The sequence below is a fragment of the Scyliorhinus torazame genome, chromosome 2, assembly GCF_047496885.1.
Source record: "Scyliorhinus torazame isolate Kashiwa2021f chromosome 2, sScyTor2.1, whole genome shotgun sequence".
Taxonomy (NCBI): Eukaryota; Metazoa; Chordata; class Chondrichthyes; order Carcharhiniformes; family Scyliorhinidae; genus Scyliorhinus; species Scyliorhinus torazame.
In genome coordinates, this window is record NC_092708.1 from 84,966,619 (window position 1) to 84,992,961 (window position 26,343).

General features: G+C 49.5%; 1 protein-coding gene across 2 annotated transcripts in view; it reads right to left on the reverse strand.

Moving 5' to 3' along the window:
* The window catches only part of LOC140389267 (low-density lipoprotein receptor-related protein 2-like), a 533,746-nt gene that overhangs the window by 80,545 nt on the left and 426,858 nt on the right, over positions 1-26,343 (reverse strand). For both annotated transcript variants that reach the window (XM_072473460.1, XM_072473452.1), the window contains 3 exons: positions 23,729-23,974; positions 14,624-14,752; positions 4,836-4,955 (listed from right to left, as the gene is read on the reverse strand). In XM_072473460.1, the coding sequence (XP_072329561.1) occupies positions 4,836-4,955; positions 14,624-14,752; positions 23,729-23,974 (495 nt within the window). The remainder of the gene's footprint in view (positions 1-4,835; positions 4,956-14,623; positions 14,753-23,728; positions 23,975-26,343) is intronic.

Sequence of the window (26,343 nt, forward strand, 5' to 3'; positions counted from 1 at the left end):
AACTGGTCGTCCTGCTGGAGGCGGTGCCCTTTCTGAGCAGGAATTGACGCAACTCGTCGCTCATGAAGGAGGATCCCCGATCACTATGGAGGTAGGTGGGGAACCTGAACAAAGTGAACATACTGTGCAGGGCCTTGATGACGGTGGCAGAGGTCATGTCAGGGCATGGGATGACAAAGGGGAATCTTGAGTACTCGTCAGCAATGTTGAGGAAGTACATGTTACGATCCGTGGAGGGGAGGGGCCCTTTGAAATCGATGCTGAGGCGCTCAAAGGGGTGAGAGGCCTTCACCAGGTGCGCTCTGTCTGGCTGATAGAAGTGCGGCTTGCACTCCGCGCAGACTTGGCAGTCCCTGGTCACGGTGCTGACCTCCTCAATGGAGTAAGGCAGGTTGCGAGCCTTGATGAAGTGAAAAAAAGGGTGACCCCCGGGTGACAGAGGTCATTGTGGAGGGCCCTGAGTCGGTCTACTTGTGCGCTAGCACATGTACCGCGGGATAGGATATCTGGGGGCTCATTGAGCTTCCCAGGTCGATACAAGATATCGTAGTTGTAGGTGGAGAGCTCGATCCTCCACCTCAGAATCTTGTCATTCTTGATTTTGCCCCGCTGTGTGTTATTGAACATGAAGGCAACTGACTATTGGTCAGTGAGGAGAGTGAATCGCCTGCCGGCCAGGTAATGCCTCCAATGTCTCACAGCTTCTACGATGGCTTGGGCTTCCTTTTCGACGGAGGAGTGTCGAATTTCGGAGGCATGGAGGGTACGGGAGAAGAATGCCACATGCCTGCCCGCCTGGTTGAGGTAGTGGCCAGAGCAAAGTCCGACACATCGCTCTCCATCTGGAATGGGATGGACTCGTCCACAGCGTGCATCACGGCTTTGGCAATATCTGCCTTGATGCGGTTGAAGGCCAGGTGGGCCTCAGCCGTCAGGGGAAAAACGGTGGATTTGATAAGTGCACTGGCCTTGTCCGCATAATTGGGGATCCACTGGGCATAGTACGAGAAGAACCCCAAGCATCTCTTCAGTGCCTTGGGGCAGTGGGGGAGGGGGAGTTTCAGGAGGGGGCACATGTGGTCGGGGTTGGGCCCTAGGACTCCGTGTTCCACGACGTAGACGAGGGTGGCTAGGTGGGTTGTGCGGAAAACACATTTTCTTTATTATAGGTGAGGTTCAGGAGTTTAGCAGTGTGGAGGAAGTGCCAGAGGTTATCGTCTTAGTCCTGCTGGTCATGGCCGCAGATGGTGACATTGTCTAAGTACGGGAACGTGGCCCGCAGTCAGTATGGTCAACGATTCGGTCAATTTCTCTTTGTAAGACCGAGACCCCATTGGTGACGCCGAAGGGGACGCTGAGGAAGTGGTAGAGGCGGCCATCTGCCTCGAAGGCAGTGTATTGGCGGTCCTCCGGGCGGATAGGGAGCTGGTGGTACGCGGACTTCAATGCAACTGTGGAGAAGACTAGATACTGCGCAATCTGGTTGACCATGTCAGATATGCGAGGGAGGGGATATGCACCGAGCTGCGTGTACTGGTTGATGGTCTGACTGTAATCGATGACCATCTGGCGCTTCTCCCCAATCTTGACAACCACCACTTGGGCTCTCCAGGGGCTGATACTCGCCTCAACGATCCCGTTTCGCAGGAGTCGCTGGACCTCCTACCTGATAAAGGCCCGGACACTGTATCGCCTGCTCCTAGTAGCGACAGGTTTACAGTCCGGGGTGAGATTTGCGAAGAGCGAGGGTGGGGCGGCCTTAAGGGTCGCGAGGCTACAGGCGGTGAGAGGGGGGACAGGGGTCCACCGAACTTTAAAGTAAGGCTTTGGAGGTGGCACTGGAAGTCGAGCCCCAGTAATAGGGCAGCGCAGAGATGGGGAAGGACGTAGAGTTTGAAGTTAGCGTGCTCTACGCCTTGTACAGTAACGGTCGCGACACAGTACCCCCCTGGATTTCTACTGCATGAGATCCGGAAGCCAGGGAGAGTTTCTGGGTCACGGGTAAGATTGGGAGGGAGCAGCGCCTTACCGTATCTGGGTGTATGAATCTGTCTGTGCCCTCCGGAGTCGCAAAGACAGGCCATCTCGTGCCTGTTGATCCGGACGGTCATTGTAGACTTCGTGAGGTGGCGGGCCGGGATTGGTCGCGCGTGATGGAGGCGAGCTTTGGAAGGCGGTTGGTAGGCCGGTCGGAGGTAGCAGCGGCCAGCGTACGATCGGGTGAGCCGGGCTGCAGAGTGGTCCCAAGATGGCGGTCCCCATGTGTGGTAAACCACTGTATTGCATTGTATTGTGTTGTTACATGCCTGGGCTTGTCCCGGCTGGCTCCGCCTGTGGCGTATGGCAGCGGTGATGGAGTCCAAGATGGCCGCCCCCATGGGTCGCGTGTGGCGGGTGGAGTATGCGTTCAAGATGGCGGCCCCCATGGGTCGCACTGGCGGCTGAAAATGAAGATGGCGGCAAAGATGGCGGTGCCCACGGGTCGCACATGGCGGCTGGCGCTGTAGCTGGGGGCGGCCCTGACAGGCCGCAGGCAGCGCTGCTGGGCCTAGAAGTCTTAGGAGGAGATCGGGTCTGGCAGGCTTTTGCAAAGTGGCCCTTCCTCCCACACCCGTTGCAAGTTGCGTTCCGTGCAGGGCAGCGTTGTCTGGGGTGATTACTCTGGCCGCAAAAGTAGCTCCTCGGGCCTCCGGCGTTGGCGTGCCGCTGCGCGGCACAGGCTTGTGTCGCACCCGGATCGGATGATGGCTGCTCCCACAAGGTGCACGAGGTGCCATGCGGTCAGAGGTGTAGGCCTCCATGTTCTGGGAGGCCACCTCCAGCGAGTTGGAGAGTTGCACTGTCTCTGGGAGGCCGAGTGTACCCCCTTCTAGTAATCGCTGGCGGATATAGTTTGATTTCATGCCTGCGACATAAGCGTCCCTGTTCAGCAGCTCCGCGTGCTGGGTAGCCCATATCGCCCGGCAATCACAGTTCCAGCAGAGTACACGCAAAGCAGGAATTCTGCGAGTGATTCCCCAGGGCGTTGTCGTCTCATGGCAAGGAGTTGCCTAGCATACACCTCGTTAACGGACTTCATATATTGTCCCTTCAGCAGCCTTATTGCCTCCGCATACGAGGGGGCGTCCCTGATGAGAAGAAAGACTTGTGGGCTCACCCGTGCGTGGAAGATCTGCTTCTTCTGGAGGTCTGTGAAGTCTTCGGTGAAGGATCCGAGGTACGCTTCGAAGCAGCTTAGCCTGTGCTCGAATGTTTCTGTGTTGTCGGCTGCCTGTGGGTCCAGCTGCAGGCAATCAGGCTTGAGTGATGAGTTCATCTTCGAAGTTTAGTGTATTAAATTGATATGCCATCAATAAACACACGACGAGTGATGAATGTAACTGAGGCTTTAGTACAGTAAACAGAAAGCCTCCTGGCCTCTGGTCCCAAACTGGGTCGGAGGCGGAGACTAGCCACCTTTATACATGAGCCCGAGGGGAGGAGCCACAAGCGGAGCCAGCCGGGACAGGCCCAGGCATGTAACAACACAGTGCAATACAGTGGTTTACCACACACACATTAACCAAATAATTCCTCTTATGTCATTTAAGACAGTAAGAAGTCTTACAACACCAGGTTAAAGTTCAAAAGGTTTGGACTTTAACCTGGAGTTGTAAGACTTCTTACTGTGCTCACCCCAGTCCAACAGGTCAGGGAAGTTGGCCATGTTGGTCAATGTGCAAGTACAGTACATGCCACAGAAGCAGAAAGCATTTACAGCAAAACTACTGATATACTTCAAAGTATTACACCCTTCCAGAGGCTGGTAAATAAACAGACCAGAAGAACATTAGGAATCATGGAAGGATTGAATGAAATCAATTGATACTGTATCCAGAGAAAGTAGAACAACAGTGGAATCCCTAGTAAAGGAGATAATAGGTCTTTAAAATTATGAAAGTTTTGAGAGACTAGAAAAAGTGGGTGGGATTTTCTGGCCATTCACGCTGGCGGGATCTTACAGTCTTGACCGTGGCACATCCTTGTGGCGGGTTTCAAGTCAGCACGGTGGGGCGGCACGGTGGCACAGTGGTTAGCACTACTGCCTCACTGCGCCAGGTACCTGGGTTCAATTTTCAGCCTTTGGTGACTGTGTGGAGTTTTCACATTTTCCCGTGTTCTGCGTGGGTTTCCTCTGGGTGCTCCGGTTTCCTCCCACAGTCCAAATATGTGCAGGTTAGGTGAATTGGCCATGCTAAATTGCCCTTAGTGTCCCGGGATATGGTGGTTAGGTGGGGCTTTGGGGTTACGGGATAGGATGGGGGAGCGGGGCTGGGTGGGGTGCACTTTCAGAGGGTCAGTGAAGATTCGATGGGCTGAGTGGCCTCCTTCCACACTGTAGGAAGTCTATGGTTCTGTGGGTCCATCCAACGGGAAAGTCCATTGGCAATGGTGGGGCCAGAAGATCCTGCTGTAGATCGCTGGTGAGCTGCCCTCTGCCGCTGAGGAACACACCGCGGAGAAGGAGGAAACTCCCACCCAGTGGGGAAGAGCAAAACTGGAGTCCATCACTATAATCACCAAGAAATCAAGTGGAACTCAGAAGAAAGCTCTCTGCCAAGAGAGTGGTCAGAATGTGGAACTTGCTACAATAGGGGTAGTTGATGTGAATAGTAGGGGATGTTAGATAAGCATATGAAGGGGAAGACAGTAGAGGATTATCCTAATCGAGTTAGATCAGGAAGGATGGGAGGAGGTTGGGTGGAGCATAAATACCACATTGGCTTTTTAAGCCAAATGCCCTAATTCTGTGCTGTCTATTCTTATCAATCGGCATGTCAGATGTTATTACATACTGCAGTCACGCTCATCAGATTCATCTCCGCAGTCATTTTCTCCATCACACTTCCAGCGAAGTGGGATACACCGATGATTGTCACATCGGAAATCACCCACCGGATTGCAAGTAAGGTCCTCTGTAAAGATCCAGAAAATACAAACTGCATGAGTTAATTACCCTTCGATGTTATAATGCATATATGTAAAACACAGACATAAAATGGGGTAGAATTTCCACTTTGTATGCAATTGATAATCTGGGAACAAATTGCTTGGTGTTTCCAGTAAGTTGTGCTGGTTTTAATCAGCGCATTTCACCATAGATTGGCCAAACCGGGGTAAAAGATTGAGGAATTTCAAGCATATTGTGCCTCAAGTTGCACTGCCCGCAATACTGATTACTGCTCTCAACCCCAGATTGAATTAATCAGTAAGACTAGTTTCTGCTAATTGTGAAATTTAGATTTTTTTTGCTTTAGGTGCAAGGACAAAAGCTTTTAAATATTAAAAAGTATTTAATTTCATAAGAAATCAACTATTGTACACTAATGAAATGAGTAAATGCTTCCGTGTAGTTTTTTAAGATCATTTTCAGCTATTTAAAATCAGGTTACTCATAGGTGAAGTAGGCAGTCTGTTTTTAAATGCTGTTTTGTGATAGGCTCACTTTCCGCTGTATTAATAAAGCTGCACCAATATACCAGTCAAAAATGTATCAAGGAACGTATTTTTAAAAATAAATTTAAAGTACCCACTTCATTTTTTTTCCAATTAAGGGACAATTTAGGTTGGCCAATCCACCTACCCTGCACATCTTTCGGTTGTGGAAGTGAGACCCACGCAGGTACAGGGAGAATGTGCAAACTCCACACAGACAGTGACCCGGGGGTCGGTATCGAACCCAGATCCTCAGTGCTGTGAGGCAGCAGTGCTAACCACTGCACCACCGTGCCACCCCCATGGAATGTATTTAATGCAATTCAAAAAAAAGTTACGTAAAGATGCCTGATTGCACTGGTTACAGAAAAATTTGATTGCAATTTGTGGCTGCATTGCTCAATATATCTAAATGAAATATATGCATAGATACACACTCATATATACATATATACATATTATTTGTGGGACCTGTGACAGGGAACAAAGAAATTCAAATGACATTCAACAATTGACCTGACATTCAGTTACGCCCACATGTAATTAAATAATATATGGGCTGTAATGGTCAAATTGTTTTGAAATTCAGTCAATAGTTATCACACAATTGGTTTACAGCAGAATAGTCTTAGTGGCTATCTGCAACTGCTATGACTGTAACAGAGATTGAGAAATTTTGGCACCAGAGTTAATATCTAACAAGCCTAAGATTTTGCTTATGCGATTAATGGGGCTGCAAATAAAATACAAATTTTTGCATGATATAGTAAGACATGACCAGAATTTAGTATCATCCAAACAAGCATAAACCCAAATGTAAAATTATGAGAGACAGTTTTATATTGTGTTAGAGCTTCCTCTTGTGGCAGAAAAGGAGAATTCAAGATCTGTTAAACTTGATTGTAGTGCAATTTTCGGTCCCCTGGCTTAGGTCCTACATGCAATGCTTTACTGCAAATTCCAGATCCCTATCATACTGAGTAATAAAAGACCAAGATCTAACTGATTTAGTCTGGTACTTTACCATATGAAATGTTTTGTTGTGGTTGAATGGAGCAGTGTTGCTTCTAAGCGAAGGGTATGCAGTTTGGTAAAATATTAGTGGTTGCAATATAAGGACCCAACAGGCCTGATATTATCTGTCCATGATCATCCAAGTTTCAGGGTTGAATCGCTTACAGAAGTCACAAGACAAAGCTGAACACTACTTCATAATCTCCATATTATGCTTCAGATAAAGAACAAAACATGCAGAACTATTCCATCTGGCTCGGAGTGGAGGTGGTGGAGAAACCAGGTAAGGAACAAACTTTACATAGATAGTAGTGAATAATAACACCACCAACACTTTTCAAACTAGTAGGTAGGTTTAAATGAGCACAATGGAAGTATAAAATAATCACCTCAATTCTCTAGATACTCTACAGGAACTCTGCCATTCTGGAATAAAATTTCAATCAATGATCCAAGTAGTGAAAGGACCATTGAGGTAATAAGAAAATGAACTGGCTAGAAACACACCGATGGTGAAAACAGAGATGTAATGAAGACTCACTGAAGAAAGTGACCAGTCTGTTTCCAGCCTATGACAATGTTCCACTCTCATCCTGAAAAAGCTCAATTGGGAATAACCTCTCTCGTTTTCTTTTTCTCTATCCCAGGAGGACATTCAACACATTCCACACAGGGTCGGGGATTCAAAGGCCCAAATTGCATCCCACCAACCCTCCCCAATGTGAATTGATATTCCAATGTGCAGCAGCATTATCCAATCACACAATTTTAAATGCATTAAACTCTTTCTCAGATTTTAAAAAATCAGAAATATACATAAATTGGCCTGGATGTTGTTGTTAGCAGAGAAAGAATGTCACTCACCCTTCATCTCCTCAATAACTGCCCACAGACTTTTGTGGCCTTCTCAATGAATTTTCCTGTTCCAACTTCTGCACTGTAAATTCTATGATCTATGATCTAATCATGCACAACACCCTCTACAGGGGATCTGTGGCATTTAGGAGCAAGTAAAGGAACAGAAAAGCTCCTCAACCAATCAGACTGAATGCCGTTACATTAATTTTAACGTTGAGTCTATTGCAGCAGTTTGTGTTGCGAAGGAGTAGGGTATGTCTGGCAGCAACCTCTGGATTTTCACATTTAATTGCAAATGTGGGCATACTCCAGAGGTGCTGTCAGATTTCCTCTGTTATAACGATGAATGCTGATAATCTCGTTGCGAATTCCAGGCCACTTCTTTCGCTAAAAGCTGTACTATTTATACCATGGGGAGGGATGTTCCGTTTTTTGCAGGGTGAGAATGGGGGTGGAAAATCCCCCGAGAGTCCCAAAATGGCTTTTATGCTAGTGGGAAATCCCTGATAAGCTGTCCCTTCCGCCTGCCGATGACATAACAGAAATACCGGCACTGAAAGCCAGGATCCCAATTTTCATACATTTAAATATAAGAACATAAGAACTAGGAACAAGAGTAGGCCATCTGGCCCCTCGAGCCTGCTCCGCCATTCAATGAGATCATGGCTGATCTTTGTGGACTCAGCTCCACTCTCCGGCCCGTACACCATATCCCCGAATCCCTTCATTCTTTAGAAAGGTATCTATCTTTTTCTTAAAAATGTTTAAAGAAGGAGCCTCAACTGCTTCACGATTAATGGGGCTGCAATGAAAGACAAAACTCGATTAGTCTTCTTAATCACCTGTTGCACCTGCACACCAACTTTTTGTGACTCGTGCACCAGCACACCCAGGTCCCTCTGCACAGAAGCATGTTTTAACATCTTACCATTTAAATAATAATCCATTCTGCTGTTATTCCTCCCAAAATGGATAGCCTCACACTTGGCAACATTGAATTCCATCTGCCAGACCCTAGCCCATTCACCTAACCTATCCAAATCCTTCTGCAGACTTCCGGTATCCTCTGCACTTTTTGCTTTACCACTCATCTTAGTGTCGTCTGCAAACTTTGCCACATTGCACTTGGTCCCCAACTCCAAATCATCTATGTAAATTGTGAACAACTGCGGGCCCAACACTGATCCTTGAGGGACCCCACTATTACAGGTTGCCAACCAGAGAAACACCCATTTATCCCCACTCTCTGCTTTCTGTTAGTTAACCAATCCTCTACCCATGCTACCACTTTACCCTCAATGCCATGCATCTTTAGTTTATGCAGCAACCTTTTGTGTGGCACCTTGTCAAAATCCAGATATACCACATCCATTGGCTCCCCGTTATCTACAGCACTGGTAACGTCCTCAAAAAATTCTACCAAATTAGTCAGACACGACCTACCCTTTATGAACCCATGCTGCGTCTGCCCAATGGGACAATTTCCCTCCAGGTGCCCCGCTATTTCCTCCTTAATGATAGATTCCAGCATTTTCCCTACAACCGAAGTTAAGCTTACCGGCCTATAATTACCCGCTTTCTGCCGACCTCCTTTTTTAAACAGTGGTGTCACGTTTGCTACTTTCCAATCCTCTGGGACCACCCCAGAGTCTAGTGAATTTTGATAAATTATCACTAGTACGTTTACAATTTCCCTAGCCATCTCTTTTAACACTCTGGGATGCATCCCATCAGGGCCAGGAGACTTGTCCACCTTTAACCCCATTAGCTTGCCCAATACTGCCTCCTTAGTGATTACAATCATCTCAAGGTCCTCACCTATCATATCTTTATTTCCATCAGTCACTGGCATGTTATTTGTGTCTTCCACTGTGAAGACTGACCCAAAAAACCTGTTCAGCTCCTCAGCCATTTCCCCGTCTCCTATTATTAAATCTCCCTTCTCATCTTCCAAAGGACCAATATTTACCTTAGCCACTCTTTTTTGTCTTATATATTTGTAGAAGCTTTTACTATCTGCTTTTATGTTCTGAGCAAGTTTACTTTCATCGTCTACCTTACTCTTCTTTATAGCTTTTTTAGTAGCTTTCTGTTGTCCCCTAAAGACATCCCAGTCCTCTAGTCTCCCACTAATTTTTGCCACTTTGTATGTTTTTTCCTTCAATTTGATACTCTCCCTCACCTCCTTCGATATCCACGGTCGATTTTTCCCCTTTCTACCGTCTTTCTTTTTTGTCGGTATGAACCTTTCCTGAACACTGTGAAAGATCGCTCGGAAGGTTCTCCACTGTTCCTCAACTGCTTCACCATGAAGTCTTTGCTCCCAGTCTACCTTAGCTAGTTCTTCTCTCATCCCATTGTAATCGCCTTTGTTTAAGCACAAAACACTAGTGTTTGATTTTACCTTGTCATCCTCCAACTGTATTTTAAATTCCACCATATTGTGGTCGCTCCTTCCAAGAGGATCCTGAACTATGAGATCATTAATCAATCCTGCCTCATTACACAGGACCAGATCTAAGATCGCTTGTTCCCTTGTAGGTTCCATTACATACTGTTCCAGGAAATTATCCCGGACACATTCTATAAACTCCTCCTCAAGGCTGCCTTTACCAACCTGGTTAAACCAATCGACATGCAGATTAAAATCTCCCATGATAACCGCTGTACCATTTCTACATGCATCCGTTATTTCTTTGCTTATTGCCTACCCTACCATCCTGTTACTATTTGGTGGCCTATAGACTACTCCTATCAGTGACCTTTTCGCCTTACTATTCCTGATTTCCACCCAAATTGATTCAACCTTGTCCTCCATAGCACCAATATCATCCCTTACTATTGCCCGGATGCCATCCTTAAATAACAAAGCTACACCACCGCCCTTACCATCCATTCTATCCTTTCGTATAGTCTTGGATATTTAACTCCCAGTCGTGACCATCTTTTAACCATGTTTCAGTAATGGCCACTAAATCATAGTCATTCACGATGATTTGCGCCATCAACTCATTCACCTTATTCCGTATACTACGAGCATTCCGGTAAAGTACACTTATGCTGCTTTTTATGTCTTTGTTATGAATCCTAACACCTTGATCAGTAACGTTTCGCAAATTATTTTTCCTCTTACCCTTTCTCCTAATTTTCCTTGTCTTTGAACCCATATCTCTACATAATAACCTGTCACTATCATAGAATTTACAGTGCAGAAGGAGGCCATTCGGCCCATTGAGTCTGCTACGGCTCTTGGAAAGAGCACCATACCCAAGCCTACACCCCCACCCTATGCCCATAACCCAGTAACCCCGCCCAACGCTAAGGGCAATTTGGACACTAAGGGCAATTTAGCATGGCCAATCCATCTAACCTGCACATCTTTGGACTGTGGGAGGAAACTGGAGCACCCGGAGGAAACCCACGCAGACACGGGGAGAACGTGCAGACTCCGCACAGACAGTGACCCGAGCCGGGAATCGAACCTGGGACCCTGGAGCTGTGAAGCAATTGTGCTAACCACTGTGCTACCGTGCTGTCACGTAACCTGCTGCCTTGCTCTCCATTAACCATTATACTGTCCACAGCTTTACCCTTCCCTTCCCCCAACGTGCTTGTTGAAAGTCCTTGTGACCAACCTATTTATCCTATTCGCTAGAACACTGGTCCCAGAATGGTTCAGGTGAAGACCGTCCCAACGGTACAGGTCCCTCCTGTCCCAGTACTGATGCCAATGCCCCATGAAATGGAATCCCTCTTTCCCGCACCACTCCTTTAGCCACATGTTAACTTCCCTAATTTTCTCAACCCTATGCCAATTGGCACGTGGCTCGGGTAGTAATCCAGAGATTATAACCCTGGAGGACCTGTTCTTTAATTTAGTCCCTAGTGTTTGATAATCCACAAACAGGTCCTCTTTCCTAGTCTTACCTATGTTGTTAGTCCCAACGTGGACCACAACAACTGGATCCTCCCCCCTCCCTCTCCAAAATCCTTTCAAGCCGAACAGAGATGTCCCTCACCCTGGCCGGTGCACCCGGGCAGGCAACATACCATGCGGGACTCATGATCTGGCTTACAAAGGATGCCATCAATCCCCCTAATTATAGAATCCCCTACAACTACCACTTGTCTTTTTGCTCCCCCCTCTTGAATGGCTTCCTGTACCACGGTGCAGTGGTCAGTCAACGCATCCTCCCTACAACCCTCTTCCTCATCCACACAGGGAGCAAGTACCTCATACCTGTTGGACAAGGTCAAGGGCTGAGGCTCCTCAACTCCTAAACTCAGGATCCCCCTACCTGCCTCCCTTGCATCACACCACTCTGTCCCTGACCACTGACCAAATTAACAGTACTTATTCTACCAGGTGTGACTGCCTCCTGAAACAAAGCATCCAGGTAATTTTCCCCCTCCCTGATGTGCCGCAGTGTGTGCAGCTCGGTCTCCAGCTCATCAATTCTGAGCTGAAGTTCCTCGAGCAGCCAACACTTGCTGCAGATGTGGTCACTGACGGTCTCAATGGGATCCACCAGTTCCATCATCATACATCAACAGCGCATCACCTGTGGCCTGCTCCAGGAAGTGAAGTCTCTTTTAAATATGCACTCACCTCTCCCAGCAACCCTGCAGCCTGTGGCCTGCTCCAGGAACTGAAGTCTCTTTTAAATATGCACTCACCTCTCCCAGCAACCCTGCAGCCTGTGGCCTGCTCCAGGAAGTGAAGTCTCTTTTAAATATGCACTCACCTCTCCCAGCAACCCTGCAGCCTGCTCCAGGAACTGAAGTCTCTTTTAAATATGCACTCACCTCTCCCAGCAACCCAATCTCATTATCAGGCCTTTATGCCTAATAGCCCCTCGTTGGATTGTCCAATCTCAATAGGTCATTCAGAACGTACACCTGACGCCCAGAACCTGCTGGAGCGCACAGGTGAGTACAGCCCCCAAGGGGGAGAGGGTCCTAGCTGAGCAGTACCCTGGCACTGTCCTCAGGACTGTCCCTGATACTGCCTGGGCACTTGCCCTTGGCACTGCCTGAGTAATATACCAAGGGGCACTGCCATGGGGTATGTGAGGGTGCCAGGGGCTCAGCTGTGTCCCTCAACCCCCAGGGCCTCGATGCACCTGCGTGCCCCCGGCATGGTCATTATGTCACTTTTCAAAACCGATAGTGATTTGCACCGGTGTGATGTCACACCACTTGGGGGGTGGGGGCTGTGGGGGGGCGAGGACATGCCCTGGGTGGACGCCACAGCGTAAATCCATTTAATTACATAAAAATGTATTTCAATTCATGCCCAGAAAAGGCGTGAACCTGATCATGTCACCGCTGGGGCAGGGAAGATTACAAACTGAGATCAGGACAGCGCAAATCCCATCTTGGCAGCTCATGAGATTAGTGGCCATTATGGGATTTGCGCCCGTGGCAAATGGGTCTACTGGATTGCATCCTATATCTTCTGACGTGGTGTACAGAACTAGCAGCTAAGTAGTGACGTTCATCCCACAGTCTGCCAGTAGCAGCAGATGATGGTAATAGGCATGTGTAATTCTGATGTTAAGTGCTGGATTGTAGATTTAAGGGCTCCCAGGTCAATTTCAAACACAGTCTAGGCTCCAACGCCCAAATGCGGGGGTGTTGCATATTCCAACTCTCAAGTGATGAACTGAGACCTGGGGCGGGATCCCCCCTCCCCCCCTCCCCCCCCCCCCCCCCCCCCCCCCCGGCGGCCGGGTCAGAGAATCGCAGGAGGCGGCGTGAATCCCGCCCTGCCATTCCGACACCTGGCTGCCGAATTCTCCGGCGCCGGTCGGCAGTGGCCACCCCCGGCGATTCTCCGGGCCCCCATTGGGCCGAGCGGCCGCCTGTTTTCGGCCGGTCCCGCTGTCGTGAAATACACAAGGTCCATACCGGCGGGACCTGTCTCTGAGGGTGGCCTGGGGAGTCCTCAGGGGGGTGCGGGGGGATCAATCCTCAGGGAGGGGCCCCAAAGGTGGCCTGGCCCGTGATCGGGGCCCACCGATCTACGGGCGGGCCTGTGCCATGGGGGTACTCTTTCCCTCCGCGCCAGCTTCTGTAAAGCTCTATGGCTGGTGCGGAGAAGAAACCCCCTGCGCATGCACAGGGATCACACCAACGGTTCTGCGCATGCGCCAGAACATACTGGCTCTCCCGCGCATGTGCCAACTCGCACCGGCGGAGGCCCTTCGGCGCCGGTTGGCGCGGCACCAACCACTCCACCTCCGGCCTAGCCCCCAGAAATGCGGAGGATTCCGCAACTTCCGGTACGGCCCGCCCGCCAGTTGGGGGGGAATCTCGGCCCTTATTTGCGTATTCTTAATTTGAAGCAAAGTTCTTCAAATTTTCACCCAATTCAAAACAAGCAAAAACAATGAACAACGAAAAGTACAACACAGGAACAGGCCCTTCAGCCCTCTAAGCCTGTGCCGAACATGATGCCCTAACTAAAAATAAACCTTCTGCCCTTACTCGGTCCGTATCCTTCTATTTCCTCCCTATTCACGTACGCATCCAGATGCCTCTTAAATGTTGCTAATGTGCCTGCTACCATCACATTCGCTGGCAGCGCGTTCCAGGAACCCACCATTCTCTGCATGAAAAACTTACCCCGCACATAGGAACATAGAACATAGAATTTACAGTGCAAAAGGAGGCCATTCGGCCCATCGAGTCTGCACTGGCTCTTGGAAAGAGCACCCTACCCAAGGTCCACACCTCCACCCTATCCCCATAACCCAGTAACCCCACCCAACACTAAGGGCAATTTTGGATACTATGGGTAATTTAGCATGGCCAATCCACCTAACCCGCACATCTTTGGACTGTGGGAGGAAACCGGAGCACCAGGAGGAAACCCACGCAGACACGGGAAGAATGTGCAGACTCCGCCCAGACAGTGGCCCTAGCAGGGAATCGAACCTGGGACCCTGGAGCTGTGAAGCAATTGTGCTATCCACAATGCTACCATGCTGTCCACATCTCCCTTAAACTTTCCCCCTCGCCTTGAACCTCTGCCCCCTTGCAATTGACATTGCCGCCCTTGGAAAAAGCCTCTAACTATCCACCCTGTCTACGTCACTCATAATTTTGCAGACCTCTACACACACGTGAAATGGCCTTCTATCTTATTGAAGTTTGCCAGAAGTCATTGCTACAAATTGCCTCCATCTTGATCAGCAGTCACAGTGCTCCAAAAGTAACTAATTGAAGGGTTTTGATGTGACATTTTTCAAATGTACCATTTTTCTTTACATACCACAATTGTGCTCATCACTGTTGTCCCGACAGTCATCATAGCCATTGCATACCGCCCATTTAGGAATGCAACGGTAGTTTGTTTGACAAGAAAACTCAGTGTGATTATCGCAGAAGTAGTCAATCCCATCTAAAATAAGAAAATAGCAGTTTGAGAAAAGACAAGTTGTTACAACTGATTGATCACATGCTACCACCTTATGAATGCTTACACCATTCATTTTAACTCATTCCACCTGATCAGAATGGAAAGGTAGTGCCCCAAAAATCACTAATACCCTCCTGTTGATGTTCTATTTCTGCTAACCACTATTTTCAGGGTTTTGGTATGGTCAGCCCTGGTTTCTACCTACTTCCAGTGAGAGCCTAATTCCAATCGTATTCAGGCCCTGCTGGTATCAATTAGCCTGTAATTCTAAGATAAAAATGGATGGTGACTGCACAGCATGTATACCCATCGATACCAGACTTTGAGGAACCTAAACAGCTGTTCTTTTTTTGCTAAAATGTACTTAATTCTTAAAATATCTGAAAGAACATTATAAAACTTTCAAATTGGTCATCAGACAAAGGGCAATATCATTCAGGTTCTCCACATACATCATGTTGCACTCTGAGGTACATCAGTACAGTCAAAGAAACATGACAGACATTTCAAAATGGTCATCACAAATGGTGCAAAGGGATTTAAGTTGTCTACCTAGATTAGGTTGCACTCTGAAGTGCTTCAGTACAACTGTGATACATGTAATATTCACTGTACACATTCAATGTAAGTCATACAGCCCAAGGGAATTCCAAACAATTCCACTCCCCTCAGTTCACTGTGGCTGAAGGTCTTAGACAGCGACTTTCCAGCTGTCCTACAAGGAACTGTTACAGGTCTCGCCAAGACCTGGTAGGTTTGTGTTTCTATTTTAAAGATTTTTGTGGGTCAAAGAGGAACATTGATGTCAGTCTACCTGCACCCCTTCCAACATCACTCTTTGCAATTGTCACCCTCTTCTTACACTACCAATGTCTGCTGCCCCAGCCAAAACGTCTAGTTCAACTTTATGGACGAGTCGTTGCAGTTCGTAACCACTGCAATCAAATGTGAATGAGACCCAGCCCCTAAAATGGATACTGGATGGGCAGTGCCATTTACTACCTGGGGTTTAAAATTCATCCTATGCTGCAATCAGGAAACAGTCTCATACTCACATTTCACAGTCATAAATGCTAACAAGGTAACCTTCTCATTGGGCAAGATAAAACAGCTAAATATGTTCTAAATATCATATGTAGTGGGCTAAATTCACCGCCCCAGGATGCCGGAAATGCAAATTGCCATCAGGCGAAAAATCAGGCGTCCAGCCAAAATTGAGGTTCACGCCAGGCGCCAAACCGAATGCCATGCTCCGGTCCCTCAATGGTGGAGATAACGAGGTTTGCGGCCCTCACTGGCATACAAAACCAGCATTTACATTCATTTACATGTAATTAACGGGTTGGACCCGGTATGCTCCACTCCTCTCAGGCAGAGGTCATGCGGGCGCGATTTGCTGTAGGCATTTACAAGCGGGGACTGTGCGCCATTGCTGCTGAGGGAGAGAGAGAGACGGTAAGCAAAGTTTTAAAAACTGTCAGAAATTGTGAGCTTGCTGAGGGTTGGCTGCCAGGGCTGGTAAGAGTAGCGGGGAGCGACTTGTTGACAGCTCTGTGGATTCGGGATGTTCCCCTCGGGATTGAGGTGGCCTGCTCAGATACAAAAAGAGCAGGGGCCAGCCGGTGAGGTGGGAGAACCAGCTGTCCAACAGCCGAGGAGGAGGTGTGAAGGAGGCACCGCATCAGGGCACGTTTATATGTCGGTGCCTGTCCTTTGAGGAGCTGCTAGATCACATGGGCGCCAGAAACTCCGGTTATCCAGAGAGACCGTGCATCACCTGTGTCAGATGTGGCACCTGGCACGGCAGAGGTATGGAGGAAAACACCCACTCCCGGAGGCCATCAAGGTGACTGTCGCCCTGAACCTTTATGCCTCAGGGTCTTTCCAACCACCGTGCAGGGATCTGTTTGGGGTCTCACAGACATTCGTGCACAGCTGCATCTGCAATGCCTGAGCAGTGGATTATGTCAACTTCAATCTGGACCAGGCACACTAGGATGCTCATGCAGTGGGATTTGCCGCCATCGTTCCATGTCCCAGGACCAGGGTTGATAGATGGGACACATGTCCCCCTACAAGCACTGACTTATCAGGGGGTGTATTTCATCAACAGGAAGGTGTCCCACTCCTTCAATGTGCAGTTGGTGTGACCACCAGCTGTACAACATGCATGTCTGCGCCCAATACCCGGGCAGCGCGCACGGCTCTTACTTCCTGGTGCACTCGTCAGTTCCTGGCAACTTTGAGGCACTCCCTCAGGTGAGGGCTTAGCTATTTGGTGACAAGGGTTACCCGCTGAGGTCTTGGCTAATCTCGCCTGTCCGGAGGCCCCAGACCAAGATGGAGAACCACGACACTGATGCTCATGCAGCGACCAGGAGCGTCATCGAGCGGTGCATTGGCATGCTAAAGCTGCGCTTCCGGTGCCGGGACCGTTCCAGTGAGGTGCTCCAATGGAGTGCTGGGATGGGTGTTGAACATCATGGCTTGCTGTGTCCTGCACAACATCACACAGCAGAGAGGGGATGTGCTGGAGGAGGTGGAAGAATGCCAGACCTTATCTGATGAGGAGGATGATGAGGATGGCCAGGATGAACCAGGCTGGTACCGCAGGCAATCCAATGTGTGTTCCATGGCCGCTGCACACGGGACAACCTGATCACCTCCAGATTTTCCAACTAAGAGACCTGTTCACTGGCGGCTCCGCAGACCTTATCCCACCTCTCCATATCCCTCACCCCGCCACCTCTTTCCAAGTGATGCCCACTTGCGCTCACATCCTCCCTGTCCCTCCTCCCTTCACTCCATCCCACCACCCCAGCTCTCCCTCCCCCCTCCGAGGGTCCAACCAGCATCACTACAGTATGTTTGCCCTGCGTTCCCCCCTCCCCCTGCCACCCACTACCCGGCACACCCTCTACATCCAGTCCAGCCCATCACTCACACCCTTCAGACAGAGTACTGAGGCAGGTCACAGTTTTGGTGCAAAGGTGTTTAATCATGACTATTTACAGTACAGTGTCCTGACCCCTACCATTAACTTATGTACTGCACCTGTGCCAACTTAACTGGAGTCTATTATATTCCAAAGAAAAATTCCAATTAAGGGGCAATTTAGCGTGGCCAATCCACCTACCCTGCACATCTTTTGGGTTGTGGGAGTGAGTGCGACGCAGACATGGGATGGACGTGTAAACTCCACATTGACAGTGGCCCAGGGCTGGCATCGAAGCCGGGTCCTTGGCGCAGTGACTAATTTCCTGATCCTACGTGGCTGACAGGTCCTTCTAGGTGTGACCCCAGACAGCACATCAGAGGTAGAGGCAGCCTTCTGCATATCTCACCCTCTGACCTGAGGTGCCTTTGGCGGCCATCCTCTAGAGGGCCTGGACCTGGTTGGGCTCAGCTGACTTTTGGATGTCAAAGCTAATGAGGTGTCACCCTGTTCTGCCGCTGCCCATGGGATATACCAATGTCAGGTGGGGCGATTCAGAAGCACTGAGGTGTTCCAGCACCTCCCCTGGGGGTGTCACCGGCACAGGCCCCATTACTTTCCTTCACCCTCGGGGTGCTCAATGGCCCCAGGCTATTCCTGGGATGAGGTAAGGCCAAAGTGAGCCCTGGAGGCTCCACCGTCACCTGGTGCTGTAAGTCCTGGAGGCCCAATCTTGTCTGAGCCATGGTCTCGATCCTTCAGCTATGGAACACTGAGACTGGGACATGTCCCTCAGCAAGTGAGACATGCACCTCACTGGCTCAGTCGTGTCCCTCTGGCACTGTGCCAGATCCCTCTGGGACAGTGCTAGCTCCCTTGGTGCTTGGCCCAGGTCAGTCAGAGCTCGGCCAATGCCCTTGACACCCTCAGCCATGAACCTTTATAACTGGGCCAAACTGTGGAGTGCTGCAGCAATGTCCATGTGGGCCCGGTTCAGGTCTGCCTGTGACTGGGCTCCCCTGTCCTGAGCCTCAGCCAAAACCCGCACAGTGTGCCCCAAGCCTTGGACATCTTGACCCATGGCTGTGACTTCATCACCCAAGGCTTCCACCGTGAACTCCACCCTTTCAGTGTTGGCCAGGGTGCCACTCATTGTTGGCATGATCTCCTGTGCCTGAAGGAAGGAGGTTGAACCCATTGCTGATCCTCTCCTGTAAGCCCTGGCTCTGTGTCTGCATCTCCACCAGTGGTGGGATCACTCTTTCCAGAAATGGGATACCTGTGCTGACTACAGCTGGTTCCTGGGATCAGGCAGCCCTCCAACCGCCCATTCCCTCAGGAGTTCCGAGTTCCACCAGATGTGCTGCAGCATGTGTGATGCGCACACCAGAAGGTGACATAGGAGCCTCTTCACTAAATGGCCCACCGAGGTGATAGTCTCCAGGTTGGTGGAGGGTGCAGATGAATGCTGTGCCGAGACGTCAATGTCTTCCCCGGACTGGTCCTCCGGGGTGTGTTGGGGTTGTGGCTGGGAGGGGCGAGGTACTCCAGACGGGTCGTTTTCATCTGTTCGTGATTTTGCAAGACAAAGGACAAACCATATGGTGAGACCTTGGGAAGAAGTGGTCTGGGGGACAGGTGTGACTCACTTGCTATAGAAACATTGCTTTGTATTAGGGGCTCACTTGGTTGTCCCATTCCGAACTCCCTCTGGAAGTTAGCCTTCTCTTCCACCTCCCCGGCTAGCTCCATCACCCTCTGCTTGTTGGCGGTGATGGCCCTGAGGTCTGGCATGACCCTTTTGGTCTTCTCCTGCTCCCGGCGATTATGGGCCGTCTTTTTTGAGGGGACACATTAAGAACATTAACCCTTACCAACTTTTACAGATGCACCATAGAAAGCATCCTATCGGGCTGCATCACAGCCTGGTATGGCAACTGCTCGGCCCAGGACCGCAAGAAACTTCAGAGAGTCGTGAACACCACCCAGTCCATCACACAAACCTGCCTCCCATCTATTGACTCCATCGACACCTCCCGCTGCCTGGGGAAAGCGGGCAGTATAATCAAAGATCCCTCCCACCCGGCTTACTCACTCTTCCAACTTCTTCCATCGGGCAGGAGATACAGAAGTCCGAGAACACGCACGAACAGACTCAAAAACAGCTTCTTCCCCACTGTCACCAGACTCCTAAATGACCCTCTTATGGACTGTCCTCATTAACACTACACCCTGTATGCTTCATCCGATGCCAGTGCTTATGTTGTGTTGCCGTATTATGTATTTTCTTTTATTTCCTTTTCATGTATTTAATGATCTGTTGAGCTGTTTGCAGAAAAATACTTTTCACTGTACCACGGTACACGTGACAATAAACAAATCCAATCCAATCATGGACATGAGTTACACGGGGGGTTTGTAGCTGGTGGCCTGTGTGTGCACAGCACCGGGAGAAAGATGACGATACAGGTGTTGGGGTTTGGTGCAGGCTGGGATGAAAGGGGGATGCAGGAAGGTGGGGAGGCAGGGCGGGGATGAGGAGTGAGAGATGGGAGTGATGCCAGGAGCACAGAGGTGGTGACTCACCCAAGCTGACCAAAGGAGATCATTAATCTTTTTCCGACACTGCCTGCCAGTCCACCTGGTGAAGCCCACGGCGCTCGTCGCCTCTGCACCACCACCCAGGCCCAGTTGACACCCGCCGGCAGTAGCCTTCTGCCCACCCTGGACAAGTTACATTTGCGTCATACAAGTGCCAGGAAATGACCATCTCCAACATGAAAAGATCTAACCATCGCCCCTTGACATTCAATGGCATTACCATCGCTGAATCAGCTACAATCAACATCCTGCGGGTTACCATTGATCAGAAACTGAACTGGACCAGGGCAGGTCAAAGGCTAGGAATCCTAAGCGCGTAGTTCACATCCTGACCCCCCCCAAAGCCTTTCCACCAACTACAAAGCACAAGTCAGGAGGGTAATGGAATACCCTCCACTTGCCTGGATGAGTGCAGCTGCAACAACACTCAAGAAGCAGAACACCATCCAGGAAAAGCAGCCCATTTGATTTCTTCCCCTTCCACAAACATTCACTCCGTCCACTACCGCTAAGCAGTGGCAGCTGCAAGTATAACTCACCAAGGTTCCTTAGACAGCACCTTCCAAACCCATGACCACTACCATCTAGAAGGACAAGAGCAGCAGATACCTGGGAACCCAACCATCTGGAGGTTCCCCTCCAAGTCACTCACCACCCTTACTTGGAAATATATTGCCGCTCCTTCACCGTCGTTGGGGCAAAATCCTAGAACTCCCTCCCTAACAGCACAGTGGGGTACCTACACCTCAAGAAATGCAGCGGTTCAAGATGGCAACTCATCACCATCTTCTGAAGGGCAACTAGGAATGGGCAATAAATGCTGGCCTAACCAGTGATGCCCACATCTCATAACAAATGAACAAAAAGAGGGTGTCCCACCTCTCCACCACCACATCCAACATCCTGTCCAGCTCTGCATCCGTGAACCAGGGGGCAGCTGTTTGCAGGGCTATCTTCTTGGCTGGAATGAAACTGTGTGGGGAGTCGAGTGCTTATAAGCAGCTCCAGCTTGCCACACTCTCCACCGCCAATTCCGGCCCTAGCGAATCCGATGCCAGTGGCAGTGATAATTGCTCTAGATTCACATTGGCAGAATGTTAGCCCATCAGCATGTCCTGAATTGCTCTGGAATTAGTGTCCCAATGGGAACATGAACCCGCTGTCCCGGGTTCATGTTAACACTTATGGCTGGATTCTCCGATCGGCGACGCCGAAATCGCGTTCGCCTATCAGCCGGAGAATGCATTTTTATGCTGGAATCAGGGGCGGCGCCGTTTTTCTGATGCTCCGCCCCCTCACAAACGGCATATTCAAGGAGTATGCCACACGCCATCGGGATGGCCACAGGATGTCACCTAAGGCCCTCCCCCATGCTCCACCCCCGATGTGCCGAGTCCCCGACGGCGTGGGGCCTGAGTCCGCACAATGTTCGGGGATGCCGTGTGGCGGCTGCGGACTGTTCCAGCGCCACCAAAGTCGGGGGGGGGGGGCCTTTCCGCTGGCAGGGGGGTCTTCACCGAGGGCTGTGGGGACTGGTGGCGGGTGGTCCGGGGGTGGCGAGGGGGGTTACAGGGCAGCAGTTTTTGGCAGTCCGGATCCGCGCATGGCTGGCTCCATGTTGTATGGTGCAGCCGCCGCAGGCCTCCGCTGTTTCCACTCGTGGCCACGGATCCGGCCATTCTGAGGCCATATCCGCAGGCAAAGCCAGGTGGAGGGTCGTGGGGGGGGGGGCCGACCTTTTGGTCGTAAAAACCAGACGGATCCTGCGGACATAGCTGCAGAATCGTAGAATCCAGCCCATAGTCTCCCAAACAGAGAATCTCACCCAATGTCATTTATTCATGGTGACAAATATACTGGGCTAAATCGTTGGACCTCACTGAGGGTGGGAATGGCATCTAAAAATATGGCACCAGTCACATGCCAGTTTCCCGATACCATTCCCAGTGCTGGTCATTTTAGAGGCAGGTTTGGGGCTAGCAAGGCTACATGCCCCAAGAACCAGGGAGCTGATTAGGCTTACTAAGATCCTTGTGAGCTCAAATGAAGGTGGTTGACTGGGATTTTGCGGTTGGCTTCCAGATTCCTCAAATGACAGAAGGAGCTGTTTAAATACTTGGAGGTAGGCACTGAGATTTCAACACACAGCAGCAGGTTAGCAGGAGGGCAGCACTCCAGGTTCTACACATGTGCGTTAGAGAGCATCCTATCCGGCTGCATCACAGCCTGGTATGGCAACTGCTCGGTCCAAGATCGCAAGAAACTGCAGAGTGTGGTGAACTCAGCCCAACGCATCACACAAACTTGCCAACCGCACATTGATTCTGTATACACCTCCCGCTGCCTCAGGAAGGCAGACAGCATTATCAGAGACCCCTCCCACCCAGGCATTTCCTTCCAGGCCCTTCCATCAGGCAGAAGGTACAGAAGTCTGAAGATCCGCACATCCAGACATAGGAACAGCTTTTTCCCCAGAGCTACAAGACTCCTCAATGACTCCCCCTCTGTTCCCTGTAAGAACACTATTCACAATGCCCTCTGCTGCTCTTGCTCATGTATTTGCTTTGTTTGGCCCCTTGTTCTGAACTGTAACCAAACACTGTTTCTCGATGTACCAGTTGTTAATGTACTCTGTTGATTATTCTTTTTGTCTACTATGTACGCACTGTGTACGTTCCCTCGGCCGCAGAAAAATACATTTCACTGTTCTTCGGTACATATGACAATAAATCAAATCAATCAATCAATCAGGTGCCTTCCTGCGTGTGGATGCAGCCTTTGGTCGGTCCTCCAGCTTTCGGAGCCCTTCTGGTGCCTTTAATTGAACAAGGAACCTGTCATCATGCCAACAGTGTGTGTGCCTCATTAAAAGTCCCATAGAATGACCCCCCCACCCTCCAACAGCAGATTCAGGACCTGGAAGCAATCCTTACTTCTCGAGGGAGAAGCCAGCCCTATTAAATTATGTTGCTGGTAGTTATTTTATTGGTGAACAAATTACCCAATCTTGTTTATAGGAACAAAAGCCTGCAACATTTCTGATAATTGTCAGCATCACCTGCAGCTTCACCTAACCTCTACATTCTCTTCTCTCTGGGAACAGTGTTATTCTTCAAACACACACATCTTATTGCTCGTTAAATTGTTAATTTCGATTCCCTTTCAGTTCTGTTAAACCTGGGGTCAAAATGCTCTGCCATATTTTATCAGGAAGTTTTGTTCTCCCCAATTAAATCCCCCTCTCATACTGCAAAAGGGCAACATTGGCAATTTGCTGTTCACAGCCAACTGCCAAAGGATCCTGATTACAGATGTAAAGTCAGTAAAAGGAAATAAATTAGAGGTAAAGTTACAGGGAACATTTGCTTTTAAATGTTAAAGCCCAATTGATTTCAGGAACATTTTTCTTTATAGATACTCACGGCATTCATTATAGGGCTCATCAGAGTGGTCTCCACAATCGTTATCTACGTCACATTTCCAGGATTGTGGGATACAGTGACCATTATTACATTTAAACTGGCCTGGACGACAGGTTCTAGAAGCACAGCGAGCAGGATCTTCATCCGAATCATCTGTGCAGTCATTCTCCCCATCGCATTGCCAGGCTTCAGGAATACAGTGTTTGTTGGTACATTGCCACTGGTAGCTCTCACATTGATGTCTGACTGCAAAAAGATTAAGCATGAAGTGGGTTTATAAATACTGTTTTCTTTCAATTCGTTAATGTAACTGTTACCGAACAGGACCGAATTTTAACCAGGGCAGGAATTCGGGATGCCGATGCTGAACTGGGTTGTGATCCCAACAACCTTCACAAACGAAAAGCCCAGGAGATTTTAGCTCCAGAGTCTCATTTCTATGCTCGGATGCTGACTAGCGGGTGGGAGTCAAACGTGGTCAGTCATGTTCCTGCTGTCCCTTACCAACAAGATAAGAATAGAATCATAGAATCATAGAATTTACAGTGCAGAGGGAGGCCATTCGGCCCATCGAGTCTGCGCCAGCCCTTGGAAATAGCACCCCACTTAAGCGCACGCCCGTAACCCAGTAACCCCACCAAACCTAAGGGCAATTTTGCATAGCCAATCCGCCTAACCTGCACATCTTTGGACTGTGCGAAGAAACCGGAGCACCCAGAGGAAACCCACACACACGCGGGGAGAACGTGCAGACTCCACACAGACAGTGACCCAGGCCGGGAATCGAACCTGAGACCCTGGAGTTGTGAAGCAACTGTGCTAACCACTGTGCTACCATGTTGCTCCAAGGCTAGAGAAGGGTCAACAAATGCTCAATTGTTAGGGGAGGGTCGTGGGAAACCCAAGGCTGGAGAGGCCCTAGGTATCCTTGTGGCGCCAGAAGAAGCAAATAGACATTCTGCAAGGAATTATAGAGGGGCCCGATAACAGTTCCTTCACTGGTAAGAACCCAAGTGGCAGAGCTGGATGGAATGAATGAGAAAGATGATAAAAAGTATGGATAAAGCAGACATGGAGTTGATTCTTCCTCTTATGGGGCATTCTAGAACGAGAGGTCATAGTCTTAGCTTAAGAGGTAGAAAATTTAAAACAGAGTTGAGGAAAAACTACCTCTCCCAAAGAGTTCCCAAGCCGGGAATCGAACCCGGGTCCAGGTGCTGTGAAGCATCTTGTGCTCTTGCTAGTGTGGCGAGTTTGGAGGAGAGTGGGGCTTGTACTTCGGTGAACCCTGCTGTCTTTCTGCCTCACGCAGAACTATGTTCTGGATGAGAAGGCCTATGGTTGACCTAACGAAGGAGGTTGAGGGGCGACCTGATAGAGGTCTACAAAATTATGAGGGGCATAGACAGAGTGGATAGTCAGAGGCTTTTCCCCGGGGTAGAGGGGTCAATTACTAGGGGGCATAGGTTTAAGGTGAGAGGGGCAAGGTTTAGAGTAGGTGTACGAGGCAAGTTTTTTACGCAGAGGGTAGTGGGTGCCTGGAACTCGCTACCGGAGGAGGTGGTGGAAGCAGGGACGATAGTAACATTTAAGGGGCATCTTGACAAATACATGAATAGGATGGGAATAGAGGGATACGGACCCAGGAAGTGTAGAAGATTGTAGTTTAGTCGGGCAGCATGGTCGGCACGGGCTTGGAGGGCCGAAGGGCCTGTTCCTGTACTGTACATTTCTTTGTTCTTGTTCTTTGTATCTGCCCTGCTGCCCATTGAGGCTTTTAAGTGACCAAGTAGTGACCACTTAAGCAACTTATTGCATCATCACTGGTATTAACCCAACTGCCAGCAGGCCTGTTGCCATGCAGCATGCACAACAGCTATAGTTGTGCTGTCACCACTAGGGTGGGGATACCCATGATCAAAGGCACTCATTGCTTGATCACATGCAGCACAGTAGCATAGTGGTTAGCACTGTCGCTTCACAGCACCAGGGACCAGGGTTCGATTTCCGGCTTGAGTCACTGTCTGTGCAGAGTCTGCACGTTCTTCCCGTGTCTGCGTGGGTTTCCTCCGCGTGCTCAGGTTTGCTCCCATAAGTCCCGAAAGATGTGCTGTTAGGTGAATTGGACATTCTGAATTCTCCCTCTGTGTACCCAAACAGGCAACGGAGTGTGGCAACTAGTGGATTTTCATAGTAACTTCATTGCAGTGTTAATGTAAGCCTACTTGTGGCACTAATAAAGATTATTATTAAGAGACTGGACATTGGGAAGGAGGGGACCATTTAGACCCTTGCTGCTGCTGCCTTTACATCCTTCTCCTGCAACCCCCACCCTGCAAAATCCAAACCTTCCACCCCCAATTACTTAACTATGGCCTGGGTTGGGAGTCCAGTAGGTGCTTTCACTGCATCAGCCAGAGCTTCCCCTGTAGCTCTTTTGAGCACCAGATTCCCCACTCGGAGTCCCAATTGCTCCCCCAGGAGACCCCTTTCTGCTGTTTTGTCCTCAAAGGGTCAATCACCATAGAGGGCAAAACATAGCAACAGATGGTTACAGATAGAATTAAAAGGTGCCAGCCTAGAAACCATGCTGACACTTCGATATTATCTACTAC